General features: G+C 44.4%; 2 protein-coding genes across 2 annotated transcripts in view; one reads left to right on the forward strand and one right to left on the reverse strand.

Annotated features, from left to right (window-relative positions):
- The first annotated feature begins 11,596 nt into the window (after positions 1 to 11,596).
- On the forward strand, positions 11,597 to 17,463 carry LOC134092459 (intermediate filament protein ON3-like). The gene is made up of 9 exons (XM_062545332.1): positions 11,597 to 12,146; positions 14,351 to 14,559; positions 14,722 to 14,782; positions 14,891 to 14,986; positions 15,159 to 15,323; positions 15,583 to 15,708; positions 16,023 to 16,243; positions 16,478 to 16,533; positions 16,740 to 17,463. Exons 1-9 carry the CDS (start codon positions 11,733 to 11,735, stop codon positions 16,886 to 16,888), a joined length of 1,497 nt encoding a protein of 498 aa, XP_062401316.1. The 5' UTR covers positions 11,597 to 11,732; the 3' UTR covers positions 16,889 to 17,463.
- Positions 17,464 to 19,630: 2,167 nt separating this feature from the next.
- The window catches only part of si:ch211-197h24.6 (uncharacterized), a 12,572-nt gene continuing 12,202 nt past the window's right edge, over positions 19,631 to 20,000 (reverse strand). The window contains exon 12 of the mRNA XM_062545334.1: positions 19,631 to 20,000. This exon is cut by the window's right edge and continues 52 nt beyond it. The gene's annotated coding sequence lies outside the window, so the exon portion shown is untranslated.

Here is a 20,000-nt window from a genome sequence, read left to right on the forward strand (position 1 = left end):
AGTGTGTCATCAGCGCAGAGCGTGAGTGAGAGCTAGGGTGTGTGTGTGTGTGTGTGTGTGTGTGTGTGTGTGTGTGTGAGTGAGAGCTAGGGTGTGTGTGTGAGGTGGAGCAGGTGTGACTCTGACCACAAACTTGGGAAGCTACTGGAGACGGTGAGGAAGAGCCTGAGAGAGCCACAGGATAGTGAGGTCACATAGAGATATGACAGTTGCTAGGCGCAGCAGAGCAGCAAAACAAACAAACACACGCATAGCCCAAACACACATACTGTACACACACACACACACACACACATACACGCAGACTTTACACTTCCTCTTATAAACTCATATAATCATATCTCATTCAGATAACATAACTGATGAATTAACTCACTGATGAATTAACTCACTGACATGAATAATTGTAAGCATTTACGATTCATTTTTTACAATTTTAAACTTCTCCTTTCAATGCTACCCACACACTGCATGCCTGTTAATGCTTCTGCCATCTTGGCCTCTGCTGTCTTGTGGACGAGCAGATCTTCTGCTGGGATCTTGTTGAGACGCATCCTCACACCACTCGTGATCAGCGCGATCATTTATATCTTTACAGGAGATTGATCAGCCCTCACGAGTCCCTAAATCCTCTTACTATGCACGTCTAGTTCAACTGGCTGGCAGATGTGTTTGCTTGTGTGGGTGTGGACCTGCATTCTAGCTACAGTGCCTATATAGAAAGTCATCATACCCCTTTGAAATAGTTACTTTTTTGTCTTACAGCCTGGAATCAAAACCCATTTTAGAATATTTTTCCAGTTTTATTTACAAATTTAGCTGTACAACATCAAAACAATGGAAAAAAAGACAACAGTTCTGAAAATTAATAAAAAAAAAATTGAAAAACTAGAATAACAGGGTTGGAAAAGTCATCATACCCCTGACGTAATACTTTGTAGAGCTTCCTTATGCTTTAATTACAGCCGTCAATCTGTTTGGATACGTCTATAATATAGCTTTGCACTACTAGATTGGGGAATATTTGCTCAATCTTCCTAGCAGAAATGTTCAAATTCAGTCAAATTCTGTAGGGAATGGCAATAGACTGCTCTTTTCAAGTCAATTCACAGATTTTCTATTTAAGTCAGGGCTCTGACTTATTCAATTTGAATGATGTTGTAATTTGATATTGAATATCAAATATACAGTATGCAATGTGCAAACACTGAAGACGAAAAGTCATGTGCACCAGACTGTTGATATCCAAATTGAAATCTCTCTATCACTCTCTATTGATGAATCTAATCCTTCACGCTGTCTGCTCCCCAATCTCCCAATCTAAGCTGTAGTTCTCCTTTTTATCATGTAATTTGATCCAGTTTGATAATTTCATAGCTGGTAACACCCATTCACAGTGTTTCCGAAGAAACCACACCTTACGGTTGAATTCTTCTCTTGCAACATAGATGATCATTTTCACTGTAAGTGTAACAGGGTGCAGGGCAAACGCCCAAACACCCCATGTCTGTAGCCTGACAACACCACCCTGGGGCCTAGCGCCTCAGGGAATCTTTAGGAGATGAGACCTTTATTGGGACAGAGCTGCACAGGTTCTATAAGCATAACGAGACATGAATTCCTTAAACAAAACATTTATTGAACACAAAAGACAGACATTCAACAGAGGCAGACAGAGCTTGCCTGAGGGGGCAGGCTAATATCAATGGAGACAAGTTAATACCAAACACAGCAATTCTACAGTGTGAACGTGTATTATTAACCATAATGACAAAAACTACAAACAGAAACACTCAAAAGATTGCATACCTGGGGCCTATTGCACAAAACTAGGATAAGGGATTAACCCGGGATATCTTGGTTATCCTGGCTCAATTTATCCGTGATCCAGTTGCACAAAAGCGGGATAGGGGGCAGCAGGATATGTTATGGTATAAGTTACCATGGCGATTTATTCTGTGGAGCTAGCCTGCTCCTGACCAGGCTCACAGCCAAGATAAGTTGATTCTAATGGTAATTACATTATCTGATTGGTTCAGCTAGCTGTCATTCAAATGAGACCTCCACGTGATTTTTTTTAAAGAGCTGTAGATTCCATTTATATATTATTTGCAACATGCATTTACTCGCAAAACATAGCAGAATGTCTGCCTAATACCATGGATGTCATTTAAATTATGGTGGCCTTATAATTAATAACATAGCCTACTCGTTGTTTGCTTCTTTTTTGACAGATGTTTGATGAATAGGCTGCTGTAGTAGTTGATTGGAAGTGGAGGGGACATTTTTCGAAGGTGTTTTGAACTAATTCGGCTTTTAAGACAAATTAAGATACTTTGTGCATCTTTGCGGTGGCAAAGCGCTTCCTAATGACGTTGCGTGCCGAGACAAGGAAGCTCTCACACACGTGGGTGCATACGTAAATTTGCATTCAGTTGATCTGCCACACCTACTCCCGCTATGTAACAGAAATAATCATGATCCCCCATCCAAAAAAGTAAAACTTTACCTCGTTGTTAGTCTATATCAAAAGCGGTTGTTTACTTTGTGTGCAAGACGCTATTTTTCGCGTCTTTTTTATTCCAACCGCGAGTTATTGGGGGAGAAACGAGAGCGCGCACATACACCGGATAACTTACACCTGGCTTGATGAATCCGTGTCTGCTCATCCTGGATTGGTCTTTGTGCAACCAATTCAGCCGGTATGCTCTTGTTTAGGATTCAGTGATCGCGGCTCAGTAACTTATCCCGGATGTCTTAATTCTGCTTTTGTGCAACGGGCCCCTGGTGGAAGGCTCTGGTGTGCACACGCACCTTGCAGCAGAGCCTACACTGTTGCTAGCCAGCAAGCTCTTAAATAGGCTGCACTTGAGCCAGTTAGCCAATTAAGGTCACTGCCCCGCCCCTCGTTAGCCAATTGGCAGGCCAGAGGGAAGACACAGGGGCAGCAGTCAGTGGCCCAATCCCAATGTCCGGACTCACGAACTCACGGACTTTGGTGCGCGTTCTCGCGAAATTCATAAGGGCTTAGGGCTGTCCCAATGTCGAATTACAATGGGCGTGAGGGTTTGAGTACACACTTACCGAGCCCTTTCCGTAACCCCGCGTACACACTGTCTCCGTCCGTCAACGGATCACGGAGGTTGGATCTGCCGTATGTGTATTTGCATACACGCGATCCGATTGGCTGACGGATCCGTCGCTGCCTGAAAAGTTGAACATTTCTCAACTTTCTTGACGGAGGCAACGGAGCTGAAGCGACGGACGGACCCACAATGCATTTCGAGTCCGCCCCATGCAAAGTGAATGAGATCCGTTGACGGACGGAGACAGTGTGAATGCGGGGTCAGTCTGCATTGGTGCAGACTTAACCTAAGGGAATTACCCACAGTTCAAAGTGTTGTGACGTTCACTGCGGAGATCATAGAAAAATCCGGAAATTAAGGTAAACAACAGCACGCACGACTGCGCAGGACACACACGTGCATGTGCAAATGTTAGCAACGTCTTTGTTAGTAAACATCGCCAAGGTATGTGATCTCGTGAAGTGCTGTCCCAATCCCTAAATTACCTATCTGAGCCCATGTGGCCTCACACACTCACTCACTTAGCACCTGACATCAATTAAGTCTGTGAGTCCTTAGTTCTAGTCTTTAGGGCTGACATCGGGATTGGGCCAGTCTATCCTACTACGGCTGTGTCTGAAACATCAGTACGCACGCTGGGCAGTGTGCATTTTCCGGAAGTTACGTCAGAATAGACTGTCCGAAAGTCAAGCGCTCTCACTAGTTGGGTACTTCGTTTGGCGTGATTTCCAAGCGTGCATCGATGCATCTTTTTTGCCCTCAGATATCCCATAATCCATTGCGCAGCGCAGGTCAAGCTCCACACGTCATGCAAATCATCAACACACCCCCCTCCCCGAGTCAGGTGACGCCAACTAGTTAGTGCTGTCCAAATGTAGGTAGGGACGCATACTGAGGAGCAAGCTGACTAAAGGCTGGCTTACATTGCACGATTTTGGTCTGTTTTAACAGTCGGCGACTACATTTCCAAAATCGGGCGGAAATCTTGAGAGTTGTGCTAGAATCGCAGCGCGCTCCCGTCATCTAAATCGTTTAGTGTAAGGTGCCAATCTTAGCGGTTTTAAGTCCGTCGGAGGCAGTCTTTCTCTAGTTTTGCTGTTCCGACAATATCAAACATGTTTGATATTATCGGAAGTCTTTTCAGTCGTGGCTCATGCAAATAGTGACGTGAACATTAAAAACCAATAGTAACCTCTCGCGAACACGAAAACGGAAGGGGCAAAATAGGCGACAGCTGTAGCCTGTATGATTACTTGTTATTTCATTTCTTATAATTTATTAGTCGGCTATTCTACGTGACAGAACAACTGTATGTCTGTTAGTGATGTCACACTATCAAACAATGCTGCAGAAACGCAAAAGAAATACTTTGATATGAGTAGCCTATCATGTGAGTTCCTGTTGATGATGACGTATAGCCTAGTGCACGATGGAAATAATTTGAAGGAATCTAGCAGCAGTCTTGTAAATAGTGACCACAGTCTTTGCAAAATCCTAATCTGAGACTGGCTTGTGACTAGTCTGTGACTAAAAACTCAATGAATTGTCTTTAGATGTGAGAGGGTCTGAGACTGTAGTCTTTCAAAAATCTTTTCCAAATCTTTGCAAAGTCTGGCAATGTAAGGTAGGCTTAAGACGCTACTGGAAAGAAGGTACTATCCAGCGTGCACGCTTGACTTCTGGACACAGCATACATAAGCACCACGCAACATAAAGACCTATACAGATTAAAAGGACATTTGTAGTTCATACTTCACACCGTGCATACAGTAAAACTAGGCTCATACAGGAGTTAGTTGCTCACACCAAGGGGATACACAAGGACTTGAATGGGGTTTGAAAGTAGACACACACAATTAGTTTGATGCACTGTACTCAATGCAAAATAACCATATCACATGAAATGTTACCAAATTGTAAATACACAGCCAACACAACCGCAAGTAAATCAACCCGAAAAGAGCCAGACACCTTCTTCATATCTGTTGCAACTTTATAGCATGACATAACATAACACTTTCCATATGTGCTGTCGTTTTCACATGCTAGTGCCCATGTATATCTGAGCTGACTCTATAAAACATGCACTGATAAGACACTGCTACTGTCCCTGCCAGCTTAACGAGCTCCACCGGCTTCATGTCTATCAGCTGACATAGTCCTGGTTTGCTGGAGAAGCAGTCCTCACTACCTGTTGTTTCTTGTGCATCATAGTAGGGCATTGGGGAATAACAGGGACAACAAGGCCGCACTCTCCCTCAGGACAATTGCATTACCCTATCCCACCTATAGCATCTATTTATTTGTAAATGTACATACTGTATTCTTATACATGGCCTGACTGTCCTTATTCTATTCTTAATGTTTTTCTATGTTATTGTTGAGTGTTGTGCTTGAGAGAAGATTAACTGGAGTCCAATTCCTTGTTTACGCAAACCTGGCCAATAAAGCTGATTCTGATTTTGATTCTGATAATAAAGATCTATCATCTGCACTCCGTTTTGAGACTGAATCTTTCTCATCGATAAACGCTACCGTCTGTAGCCTATACTGTTTGTACGAGCTGCAGGCCTCTCCTGTTCTGTAACACTAACAATATCTGAATCCGTATTTGGCTAGCTAGAATTTGACAGGAACTTTTTGAAACAGCACACTACCTGTTAATCCAGTTACCCCTCACATCCACTCCATGTGCACTGCAGTAGTCAATGTCACGCAATGAAGTTGTTATCACATAGACCATTTATAGTCATAGACAATTTGCATATGCATCTACTCAAGCAAAATAGCAAACAAATTCTAAAAAAATCCTCAACAGAGACGACACCAAAAGAGAAAACAAGTGCAAGCTTCTCTGGCGTAGAAAAGCCCAGACATCCGTGCACAAAAAAGACAGAAATATGAAAAATACCAACAGTATCATTGGCACAATGTTTCCAGACAAAGCCAGAAATCTGGAGAGGCCAAGCAGGCCTTCCTGGTTCATTGTGTCAGAGCCTGCATTCTTCATGGTAGCGTCTCATAACCAAAGAAAGACTAACAATGTCTGATTCTGTGTTTGGGTAATGTAATGAATATCCCTAGAGCCTATTTTAAGTAAAGCATTAATGAATAAGTATAAGCAACATCTGCCAGGGAGGCTTTGAGCATCCTACGAGGTTAGTGGTCCAGTACTGTCTAGTGGGTAATACAAATGCCTATAATGCCTACCTCCAATGAGTCCAATCTCATTTGCAGTATTTCCTCAACTTACACTTTGCTTTACAAGTCTACTTGGTGTCTTTATGAAGTTTGATTGTGTTACTGTCACACCGCATTATACCACATCTCATCTCATACAGTGCCTTGGTAGCTGTCCAAACTTTTACTCTTGATACAGACAGTGACAGTGTTGCTTGGTATGAAAATTGTGCAAGACTGTTGTGTACGCCCGAGACCAGTCACCTGACCTGATCACGCAAAAGTTATTAAGTCTGTTACACAGGACTAAATGTTATTAAGTCTGAACATATGTCTAGACAGGACTGTCTCTATGCAAATCATGCTGACCCTAATGTTGACAATTTCACTTTCTTAATTTATGCCAAATTTAGGCGCTGGCTGCAAGCGTATGTTGCACAAAATGTGGTCCTATCAAAAGCCATATTGTAAATTTCCCTCAAACATGTGTTCCAAGACGTTCTCTTTTAGGGGTGACACAGTAGTAGGGTGACCAGATGTCCCCGGTTTCAGGGGACAGTCCGCGTTTTTGGTTACCTGTCCCCGGGAAAATACAGAAAAGCTACCTATGTCCCCGTTTTCTTTAAGAGAAAACTTGTATGTATTTCAATCAGATTGATAGTCAAACTGAAAATGTCCCCATTTTTTCCACATTTTAGGGATTATGTCCCCGGTTTTGGTCTCGGACATCTGGTCACCTTACACAGTAGGACTATGCCAGCCTACTGTAAGTGGAGGCCCTTATTTCAAGAGCTGATGAATACCAACACATTTTCAACACACATGGCTTTTTTGGGGGGCTAACCTGTTGCTTAGCTTATCTGCTGCTGACAATAAGTCCCCTCAGTCCCCCATGGCAGGTTTCTCATGCTTCCTTTGCTCAGTAAACACAACTCAGAACCTGGCGGGCAGCATTTTGAGGTGTCTCTTCTGCAGAACCGCATTCCTTGTGGCGTTGCAGTTTCATCAATGCCCCAGGTCTCGCCGACAGAGATAAAGGTGTGTTCCGTAGGGGCGATGACAAGCATCTGATCCAGTCCACACCTCGAGCAGCCACACCCAGACACCTGTGCCACAGCCGCCCACGCACAAGCACAGAGGTCAGATGCCATAGTGAGATAGTGTAGTAAATGCACTTTGCATGCAGAGGCAGTTCAGTCGCTATGGTTATTTGCATCCTTTATTCTATAATAATAATGCTAATAATCATAATTATATCAACAATTCTTACTATTGTTATCATTAGTGGGCTTGCTGTAAAGCAAGGCCCACTATTGCTCTTCTTAAGTTTTATACTTATTTATTCCCGTCCCATTTTTTTAAAACGCCTCTTCTCCTAGAGCGTTTGAGCTATCGACGCCTTTCCAACACTAAAAAATCAGAACCGATCCGGTGTAGCTTGCTTGTTAGCCTAATGTCGGATGACGTTTTTCCGGTATTCCCGTTTTTCTACGGTTTTTGGTCCCATTGAAATGAATAGGGAAATGATTTTTTTGTATTTTTCTTTTGCAGCATTGTTGACATAATAGAAGTTATTAGCTAAGTTAGCTAATCAACCTGGTTAGCATTGTTAGCATTTTTAGCATAAATGCTAGAAATCATCAGCTAAGTTAGTTAATCAACCTGGTTAGCATTGTTAGCATTTTTGCAAGCCCACTCTTGCAGGTCCTTGGTAGGGTGACCAGACGTCCCGGTTTTCCTGGGACAGTCCCGATTTTGAGTGGCGTGTCCCGAGTCCCGACAAAAGCCTGTCGGGACGCTAATATGTCCCAGTTTTCACCAACCACTATTGGAGTGTGGTTTTAATATAGCCCGATTACTACCTAAACCCATGTAGAAACTAGCATAAAGCGTCCGACGTAGGCTATGATTTGTGTGTGTGTGATCCTGTGTCAGTCAATCACAACAGTCTGCACAATCTTTGCAGTCAACGTTACATTGTTACATTGTTTCAATGCCTCGTTTTAATGGCTAGCAGGTTACGCTACGACAAAGCTGAATAACCTATTAGTCCGTGAGCCAGACGGGGTCATCCCTACGTTCCCCGGGTCCTATGTTCCCCGCTCGGGTCCTATGTTCCCCATTTTTCCCCAAAAGGGTCCTATGTTCCCCGGTTGCAATACATACAGGGGATCATAGGACCCTTTTCTGAAAAAGGGTCCTATGTTCCCCAGGTCCCATACAAAGTGGGGAACATAGGACCCTTTTTCAGAAAAAGGGTCCTATGTTCCCCATTTTCCCCCAAAAGGGTCCTATGTTCCCCGGTTGCAATACATACAGGGGATCATAGGACCCTTTTCTGAAAAAAGGGTCCTATGTTCCCCGGTCCCATACAAAGTGGGGAACATAGGACCCGGGGAACATAGGACCAGGGGAACATAGGTACGCTCCCGAGACAGACAGAGGGGTTGGTCGTTCCCGAAAAGGTGGCAACTATACCTTTTCTGAAAGCCTGGAATCTCAGCTTTTCAATGCTGTATAATGGCCATCTGACAAGAGTAGCTGTTTAGAGTTATCACACATAATGTAAACTAAGGTTGAGAAAATAATATGGAGTCTCGTTGTTTTCATGCATATGCTATCTGGATAATAGGTGAGGATTGTTTAGGAGTCAGTGCAGGCCCTAATCTTGAATATAATAATGAAAGTGCACAGAATTTGTGCATTTACACAGCAATATTTAAGAAATTTTCTTTCCAACTACCGTTTGGGGCTATGAAAGAAAAGTTCCACCTGTGGCATGTTCACGTTACATTTGAACACGCACAAGGTGTCCCGGTTTTAGTTCAGAGAAATCTGGTCACCCTAGTCCTTGGACATGCACATTTCTAGTTATTATTTGAATCCTTTCTGATGTTTGAGGAAAAATGGAGATTTTAGACTATTTAGCTGTGGCTTCGGCTAGTCGAGCAAAAACAGGCCCTGATGAGGGAGAATAGGGCCCGTTGGGCACAGAGAAGAGTCTAGCTGAAGCTAATTCACTAGTTTGTCTAAATGAACCACCAGCAGCCCATTTAGCACCATGGGTAAGAGCTTAAGCGCAGACACTGACAAGTCTGCTCAATACTCCCATGCGACGCTACGCATTTCACACTTTGCCAGCCTTTCAAGTTCAGGCCCATATTTTCTTTGAGGGAATCCGTGCTAAAGCTCATAATCCCCACTAGGAGACTAGGTTTTGTAGAGCCAGCATTCGAGTGAATAAGACTTGCAGAATCAAACAAAGAGTCATGGCCACCTCTAGGGCAGGAGACTTTCCCCGTTACGCAATATCATCATAGTTTATATAGGGTTGGGAGATTTCTGTATTCAGCCCCAATGTGTTCAGAATTATGTACGTGTCAGCTTTACCACGTTGCTATATTGACTCCATGCTCAATGGATATAAACAATATAAATACACTGAATAAATGCAAGCAACTTAAACATGTTGGTCTAGTATTGTCAATGGAAACTTGAACAAACAAACAAACAAACAAACAAAAAACAGCCCATACTTCATAGTGTATGAACCCCAATAAAGAATGCATGTTATTCATAATTTCTGAACATAAATGGTGGGTCTGGATTTGTGATGCCCGCCTTTATGCCTTTATTAAAAGCAAAGACTGTAATGATCATTTGTAGCGTACGTGCTGCCTGGTCATTAGAATGGAATACCACACATTCTCAGTCCTTTAAAGACTGCCATTGTTCAGGCAGCTTATAGACCCACCCAACACGATGTGTGTTTTCTGCTGCACTTTTAACCTTGGTAACCCTCTAAAAAAAACGTTTCTGCCTCCCACTCCTCCACTTGTCTTAGGACTTCTTCCTGTGCTGTTATGTTCCAGCTGCACAACTGTGAGGCTCTTGCGACAGCTGAGACATAAGTGCCACTTATTGGAGTCGACTCCACCTTAATGCACGGCCTCATGATTGGTAGTCTACCTCACCTGTGGACTGGAATATAAAGTACTGTACCTGTCAAATTCTCTTCCCTGGGATGTTTTGTTTGTGCAGTCGCAGTGATACTTTACCTACTGAAAATAGTATAGAAACTAGATGCTTAAGTGTTTGGGTAAAGGAATGCAGCCAGGCACACAAAATGAAACCAAGTAGTTGATAAACCACATTCAGTTGTTGCAGATTGTTTGCAGAGGTGCATTAAAGCATAGGCTACAGTAGGCTACATATATCTACACACACACACACACACACACACACACACACACACACAATCTCTCAGGAACACTCTCTTTGTCTCTTACACACCAATATACACACCCACACCCACTGTCTCTCTCTCTCTCTCTCTCTACACACACACACACACACACACAAATTAGCTTGCATACACACCCTTGTCAACCTGCATGCTTTTGTTCTTTTGATTGAGTCAATTTGGCCATAAAATGCGCTCCGACTAATAGACTGGCCTTGGACATTTACGCTGTCTGCCGCCGCCGCCGCCGGCCGATCCCCTGGCCATGGGAAAGGTGTGACCGTCACCGTCACCGTCACAGCCAGTGAAAGTTGGCCTCTGGCCCTCTGCCCCTCTCGTGCACACCTGTTCTCCAGGTGACTTGTCTCCGTCCCACACAGAAACCAGCGGCCGCGTTCTGATTCACGGCTGGAGCGCAGACAGAAATCTCACGCACGTCCCCATAAGGGAATCTGTGAGAAAGAGTCTGGCTCGAGTTCCAACTCGCAGCACAATGAAGTCATTGTCAGATGACTCATGATATTCATCCTCTAGTCGGTAAATGACCACATCGCTGTGTGTGTGTGTGTGTGTGTACACACCTTCACAGCATATTTCTAGTGATAGGTAAAATAAGCACACTGTTTATCAGGACTTTAACAGGACTTATCTTTCAGCACTTTCACAGAAACACACGTTTCCTGCACTTTGCCAACACATAGATAATACTGTGCAGTTCTGTCTCTCTATATAATACACCAGAAGTTCTGCATTAATGCCTTAGAAGATGCTTTCTATATAATACACCAGAAGTTCTGCATTAATGCCTTAGAAGATGCTTTCTGAACTGCTTGGTCAGTATTACAACTGCTGTTGTTATAGCTTAATGCCCATAGAAAAGTTTCTCTCTCTGCAGTGGTCTTTGATAAGGTGTGTCTTCCATGTACCTTTAACTTCCTGCAATCCTTTTACCTGTCCAACAAGTAGGGTGTGTGTGTGTGTGAGAGAGAGAGAGAGCAAAAAAACAAAAGTGGGCGTGTGTGTGTGAGAGTCCCCTCCCCGCGCCGGTGTGTTTAAAAGCCGGCCGTGGCCAGTACACATCCACACAGAGGGACACTGACTCTCCTTTGTGAAGTACTCCTGCTCTTCGCCTCCTCCTCTTCCTCCTCCTCGGCCTTCCTCCTCTCTCACACTCTCGCTTCCTAAACCCAAAGCCACACACACACACAGACAGACCAGAAGCCATGGAGTACAGATCCACCAGCTACCGCTCCGGCCCCGCCGTCACCAAGAGGAGTTTCACCAGCCAGTCGGCCATCGTGCCCACGGCCGGCTCCCGCGTCAGCTCCATGTCCGTGCGCCGCTCCGGCGTGGGCTCCGGCGTTGGCGGAGGGTTCGGCGGCGCCAGCATGGGCGGCGGCAGCTACAGCTTCAGCAGCAGCAGCATGGGCGGCGGCATGGGTGGCGGGTACGGTGGCGGCTACGGTGGCGGGTACGGTGGGGGCTACGCTGGAGCTCCCATCACCGCCGTCACCGTCAACCAGAGCCTGCTGGCCCCCCTGAACCTGGAGATCGACCCCAGCATCCAGGCCGTCAGGACGCAGGAGAAGGAGCAGATCAAGACCCTCAACAACCGCTTCGCCTCCTTCATCGACAAGGTGAGTGTGGCATAGACAGCACCTGCCTCTCACCTGTACATGACCATCTCCTCTCCTCTCACACTCTCACCTGTACCTGACAATCTCTCTTTCTCTCACTCTCTCACGACTGTTATCTAACTCGTTAAGTGACAAACTGATAGTTAGCCCCACTCTTATCATGTCACCTACTTCATTGACAAAGTGTGTTGTGTGCGTGTGTGTGTGTGTGTGTGTGTGTGTGTGTGTGTGTCAACTCTCCCTTACACACTCTCCCGGTAATCTCTTAGCTCTAGGACAGCAGTGTTCCCCCCTGTAAACAAGACACTATGTTGTTGTTTGTCTTAGCTTACTCAGCATATCATATGTGCTGTGCGCTATTGTCCTCTGTGTGAGTGCATCTCTACCATGGAGATGTACTTTGGAGCAGGGATAGCGTGCAGTGGCCTGTGTGTGTGTGTGTGTGTGTGTGTGGCAGCAGTGGTTGTGGTTAAGGAGCAGGGATAGCGTGCAGTGGCCTGAAAGTTGTGGGTTCAATTCCAGGCTTCCGTCGTCGTGCCCCTGTGGCAAGGCACTTCACCCCATGTTGCCACGGGGATAATGTAATGACAATGTAGTCCCTTGTAATATAGCTGATATTTGGATGAAATGTCACCTTGGATGAAAAAAGTGTCTGCTAAATGTAGCGTAATATAATAGAGTGTAATGTAATGTAATGCGTCAATGTTCTGCAGCCGTGCCCTTATATGTCACAGGTGCACATATGTACCCAGGTTGGCGTGCCCAGGTTGGCGTGCCCTGGGTAGCACTCCATGCCCGCTGCAGACTGCACAGCTTTAGGCTTGTGTAGACCTAAAATATTATGGTCTGGCCAGATCCTGTGACCAGGGGACACACCTGTATAAACATGGGCGTAGCTGCCACAGCCTCTATGACTCATGCCAAGTGGAGTGGAGAGAGATTGAGTGTGTGTGTGTGTGTGTGTGTGTGTGAGTGAGTGTGAGTGTATGTCCGTGTCCGAGTGTGAGATGATCAAACTTCACATGCTGTAATATGAGTTAAAGTTCACGTCATGCTTTACACTCAAACAGCTATGTGTGTGTGTGTGTGTGTGTGTGTGTGGACGGGCCTGTCTGTGTCTGAACCTGTCTGTGAGTATGTTGGTCTGGTGTGTGTGTGTGTGTGTGTGTCTCACTTTGTCTATACACATTATTCTTTTTTCTTTCGTGTGCTGTCAGCATGCCAGAAACACCCATGTTGCCTCGGGGCAGACAACTGCACACGCCCTTAGGTGCAAACCTGCCTGAGGGTGTGTGTGTGTGTGTGTGTGTGTGTGTGGTCAAAGGACACGCCCTAACAGAGTGTGTGTGTCTGCGTGTAACCATGGGACACACCTGTCTTTATAGATACTGTCTAAATTACTCATTGAGGACAAGCAATATATGTCAGTGATGAATGAGACTTAGCCTCTTAACACAAACACACACACACACACACACACACACACACACACACACACACACACACACACGCAGACACACACACACACACACACATACAAACACACACACACACACACACACAGACACACAAACAAAGAATTATACTAACACACACACCAAACTAGGGGTGAAGAATTCTTGAGTCGCATTCCTGCGATGTTTTTGCCTGACCTGTGATAAAATCAGCTGATATGATGACCAACACCAGTGTTATCAAAGTATTTTGTCAAGGGTGTGGACACAAAAGGAAATCAGTTTACCTTATAGCTACGCTCACACCTGCACACTCCATTTGCTGTGCCACACTCTCTCAAGTGTAGCCTGAGTGAGCTCTGCTCCACCTCCTTCTCTCTTTATCTACAGTAATTTCCCGCATATAAGCCGCATTGTGTATAAGCCGCAGGACAGTGTTTTATGCAAATTAAAAGAAACAAAACCATATTAATACCATATTAACTGTCCCCATGTATCAACCTCATAGCTGAAGAAATATTGCAAAATCAATGTATAAGCCGCGGCTAATAGTCGGGAAATTACGGTAACACACACACACACACACACACATGCTGTTTGCCTATTCACTTACAAATATTATCAGATATAGTTCTTTCAAACACTGTTTGTATACTTCATCATCTCAACAAGTTAAGAAGATCAGAAGAGAGCCAATACATACCGGCGCCTCAGCTAGTCAATTAAGCATGCGTGAATCTCCCTCCTCAGGTGCGCTTCCTGGAGCAGCAGAACAAGATGCTGGAGACCAAGTGGAGCCTCCTGCAGGACCAGACCACCACCCGCTCCAACATCGACGCCATGTTCGAGGCCTACATCGCCAACCTGCGCCGCCAGCTCGACGGCCTGGGCAACGAGAAGTGCAAGCTGGAGGGCGAGCTGAAGAACATGCAGGGCCTGGTGGAGGACTTCAAGAGGAAGTGAGTTAGCTTTGGGTTGCTAAAATCACTGCTAAACGTGGCTAAGCTAAGCAGTTGTGTAAATACCACACTTGTTGAAGTTACTGCTAGCCTAAAGGCTAAATGTAGCCTAATGCTAAAGCTGATGTAGCCTAATGCTAAAGCTATTGTGATGCTTTACAGGTATGAAGATGAGATCAACAAGCGTGCAGGTGCAGAGAACGACTTTGTCCTCCTCAAGAAGGTAAGATCCTGACATGTAGATCACTTTTAACACATTTAAAAACCTCTTAAAAGTCTTATTAAAGTTGTTAAATCCCACCTCTCTCTTTCACCCCCTTTCACCTCCAAGGATGTCGATGCTGCCTACATGAACAAGGTCGAGCTGGAGGCCAAGGTCGACGCCCTGCAGGACGAAATCAACTTCCTGAGGGCCGTGTACGAGGCAGTAAGTAAACTGGACGGTGAACCCCACTGACCCCCTTCACTGCCTCTTGCTCACTATAATGTTTTTAGTTTGTTTGTTTACTTTTTGGTTAAACCGTAAGAAAGTAAGACATGAGGATGGATAAACAGGTCGATTTCTAACCTTTGACCTCTCCCTCTTGTGTGGCCCTCAGGAGCTGCGTGAGCTGCAGTCACAGATCAAGGACACGTCGGTGGTCGTGGAGATGGACAACAGCAGGGGCCTGGACATGGACTCCATCGTGGCCGAGGTGCGCGCTCAGTATGAGGACATCGCCAACCGCAGCAGAGCTGAGGCAGAGACCTGGTACAAACAGAAGGTATGGAAATTCATGCTCCCTCTCTCTCTCTCTCTCTCTCTCTCTCTCTCTCTCTCCCCCTCTCTCGCTATCTCTCTCTCTGTTTCTCTCTCTCTCTCTCTCTCTCTCTCCCTCTCTCGCTATCTCTCTCTGTTTCTCTCTCTCTCTCTCCCTTTCTCTCTCTCTCTCTCTCTCTCTCAAAAACACACACATGCAACAACTGTGGCCTCTGTGTTTGTGTATTTATCTGTGAGTTCTGATTTCCCTTTCCTCCCACCAGTACGAGGAGATGCAGTCTTCAGCCGGCCAGTACGGAGACGACCTGCGCTCCACGAAGGCCGAGATCGCCGAGATCAACCGTATGATCGCCCGTCTGCAGAACGAGATCGACGCCGTCAAGGGACAGGTGAGCACCGTCCACTCCATTCCTCTTGAAACCGCGGCAACTCATAGAACTCTATTAGATAAGATGTTTGATCCAAAATCCATAAACAAAAAAGGTTTGGACAGGAAAACACAGCTTTTGTGTTAAATTCAAATTTTAGAAGAATTTTATGATCACAATACCCAGCCATCCAGACAGTGAGGCTGCAGCCTACTTTTAGACCTGTGTGTCCATCTGGGCTCTATTAGCGCCCTATAGGGTCTATGCACATTCACTGCCCCCTATTGGAGCATTATTGCATTGCACTCAAGCTCACTCTCTCGTTCCATTTGTAGCGTGCCAACCTTGAGGCACAGATCGCGGAGGCTGAGGAGCGTGGGGAGCTGGCAGTGAGAGACGCCCGCGCCCGCATCAAGGACCTGGAGGATGCCCTCCAGCGCGCCAAGCAGGACATGGCACGGCAGGTGCGCGAGTACCAGGAGCTCATGAACGTCAAGCTGGCGCTGGACATTGAGATCGCCACCTACAGGAAGCTGCTGGAAGGAGAGGAGAGCAGGTGAGAGGGGGCTTCGTTTTCTTAAGATCACTTGCATGTGATCTTTCAATCTTCATTCACTGCTCAGCCTTTGATCTACAGCCTACGACTAATTTCAGAGTCAGTCTGATATATATTGATGTCTGTATGTCAATCTGTATAATTTGATGACAATAAGGCTATTCTCCAGATCAATGGGTCCATGTTGTTTAAGTTAGTTCAGCAGTTTAATATGTAAAATGTGCTTTTCCGCAGGCTGACATCAGGTGGCTCCAACGCTGTCGTCCATGTCCAACAGAGCAGTGGTGGAAGTAAGACATCCTTCATTACTCATTAGAATGGTTACTAGTGAAATGGCTGATATGAAATCATTATTGTGCCATTCTGAATTATCACTGAATTATTTTGTATGACAATATTTGAAGAAGGATATGTATTTGTAACAGCCTATGTGGTTTGCCTAGACAGTTTGACTATCTTATTGAATCTCTTTCTCTCTCTCTCTCTCTCTCTCTAGCTCTCTCCAGCGCTGGCGGCTTTGGCTATGGCGGTGGATATGGTATGGGCGGCGGCATGGGCGGCGGCATGGGCGGCGGCATGAGCAGCGGTGGTTCCACCATCACCAAATCCGTGGTGTCCAGCAGCAGCAGTTCACGGCGCTACTGAAGAGGAGCCACCCCCCCTCGCTAACCCTCCTCCGACTCCGCACTCCTGACCTTTAAACCTTTTATTGCCGGCCATTAACCTTTCTGCACACATTGAAGTTCCATGCGTAACCTTGACCCCGATGTGACCAGTTTACAGTGACACGACAAAATAACAACAAGTGAGCCAGTGGGCATCAGAAGAGGGGAGGGGCTATTGTCTAACCCCACCCCCATGGCCCACAAGAGGTGTGGCCATGTCTGGTGCTCCCATTCTCAGGGTACTAACTGTTGCTAAGTTACGTGGTGAAATGGGTCCATTTGTTTGTGCCCATGATAACTGAACATGGCACACATGGCATGCTGTTCTCTGTTAAAGTTGAAAACTAGATGAATGTCATAGGACTCAGAAGCCGCAACAGGAAGTTGGGTCAATAACAGCCCATAATAATAATCACCAGCTCCATCCCCGTCCTTCTGTCTCACTGGCACTGTTGGCTCTCCTGTCACAACATCTAAACACAAGCGTTGTTGTAACCAGGTTTATTCTTGACCAGACCATCAGCAAAACACAAATAAATCTGAGATCTAAAGACATGTTCTTGTGTTGTGGTTTATATTTTCTCTATATCATGACTGGGTTTGCAACATTATTTATTGCATAATACAATATCAACAAATTTGAAGGCATCATAATAATCACAATAGAAAATAAAATGAATTTCAAACAATGTACAGTTAATATGCAATATCAAAATCCATGAAATAATTGCTCTCTAAATGAATAAGTACAGCACCTGTTAACAGTAAAACAATCTGACAGTTATTCTATAGCCGGTGATAAACGCACCTGTAGATTACTCTCCACAGTAGCAGTGTAAACAGATAGGAAGATGACTGAAGATCTCGTGAAGATTTGAACCCATCCCATCAATACATTAAGTTAACTCCTCCCAATGGTTTATGCTGAGAGCTTATTGTCCAATGATCTTGGGTGACATCTGCTTGTGACAAGATTGTAGTACATTCTAAAGGGAAAAAAACGACATTCCGTTGGTCTGTCTTTGTGCGTCCATGGAGGTCTAAGCTGCAGAAGTTTGTCCAAGGACACCCATGCACTAAATTCAAGCCACAATTTGTGAAGACAGTAAGTCATGACATGGACCCTAAATGAACAGCGGACTTTGGTTAAAAAGTGAACTAGAGAAGGGAGATGAGGAACTGCAGAAAATACCCTGACCAAGTATTCAAACCAATTTTTTTTCTGACCTGAAACTGATTTGGCTTTTAAATCACAAACTTTGATTGATTCAACAGCCAATGACAGACAATATCCGTTTGTTTGTAATAGTCTTCACAATTTAATGACTTCAATGTTCAATCTAGTACCTGCAGTTATTCAAAACCCAAAAATGATGTGTAATTACAGTGCATGAAAATGCACTGTACTGTTATTCCAAGTCTTCTTATTACAGTGCATGAAAATGCACTGTACTGTTCTTCCTAGGCTTCTTATTCTTCTTCTTCTAACGCTCGCAATTCAGCTTCAACCGTTTAACGTAGAAACTTCATTCAAACGTTGTTGCGTAGGTCTTGCTTATGCCATGTGTGCTTTGTATTTTTCAACTTTGTAACTTTTATACTTTTTAAACTATGAATTAAAAAACGATTTCCCCATAGATTTAACACTGAGCTATTTCCCCATAGACTTAACATTGCTCATTATGACATCACGGCAGCAATTAGAATCTTACGCCAGGTGGCCGGCCACCTGGGCACCAACTGTCAGTTTCTCTGGCTTTAAGCATACAGTCTCTCAGAAGACTACGTATCCTGTTAACTGTTTCCTCTGTCCACAACTGTTTCAAAATAAAAGTCTTCACTGCAATAATACACTATTAAATCATTTAACCATTGAAACTACTCAACTATTGAACTGTTCAACCATTCCAACTGTCAGTTATCATCCACTATGCCTCCAGTCAACTACATGAAACCTCCATGTACCTAGCAACCAACATAGCAACCATTAAAATGAAGGGTTTATGACCGTTTCCATAGCAACCAACATGATTATACTGCAGTAACTTCTTGTTTCCTGATAGTGGCCACCATGGATACCCTAGCAACAAATGTTTCAAAATAAAAGTCCTCACTAGCAAGTTAGCTAGTTAGCATGGTTAGCATTGTTAGCATTTTTAGTATAATTGCAAAAAACATCAACTAAGTTAGCTAATCAACCTGGTTAGCATTGTTAGCAAATTTAGCATTGTTAGCATAGTTAGCATTTTTAGCATTACTGCTAGAAATCATCGGTTAAGTTAGCTAATCAACCTGGTTAGCATTGTTAGTAAAGTTAGCATTGCTAGCATAATAAGCATTTTTAGCGTAACTGCTAGAAATCATTAGCTAAGTTAGCTAATCAACATTTTAACATGAATAGAAATCATTAGTTAAGTTAGAACTGGAACGTTTCATCTTTAAAATGTCTACCTTCACACTATCAACTCTCTGTAAACTATGCAACAACCATGTTTACCCTAGCTACATCTTAGCAACCATATCTACATTATCTATCTATTTTTGCATTTTCATGCACTGGTAATTCCTTGGAATTGCATTTCTAGTTAACTTTGAGCTCCTCTAGAGAGGTCTATTAGAGTGGTTTCCCCTTCAGTTTGCCCGACCCGGTGAAGTTTGTGTGTGGTCATGTCGATCAAGCATATATTCCAAGAGAGTCAAAGAGAATCAATCAACGAGGGGGCAAATTTGAAAGCTGAGCTTAAACTTTTATTCAGCAGTGTAAAAAAACTTGACCATGCACACGAGACACTGTTCCAAAGCAATGGAGCTCCTCTCATTTGTTTGCAACCCAATTCATTCCGATACCACCTTTCTCTCTCAAACACTCTCAAACACACGCGCACACACACACACACACACACACACACACACACACACGATAATTCAAACTAAAGGCTGATTTTTCCCCAAACATCTACATGTAAAACATAACTATCAACAACAATGTTTGGTCCAACAGACTGAGCCGATCAGCAGTGGGCAGTTGCATCAGTGGTGAACTTCATGGAAAAACAACAACTCTGGGCTGGTACCCACAGCCCTGGTGCCCA

Source organism: Sardina pilchardus, chromosome 9, assembly GCF_963854185.1.
Source record: "Sardina pilchardus chromosome 9, fSarPil1.1, whole genome shotgun sequence".
NCBI lineage: Eukaryota > Metazoa > Chordata > Actinopteri > Clupeiformes > Clupeidae > Sardina > Sardina pilchardus.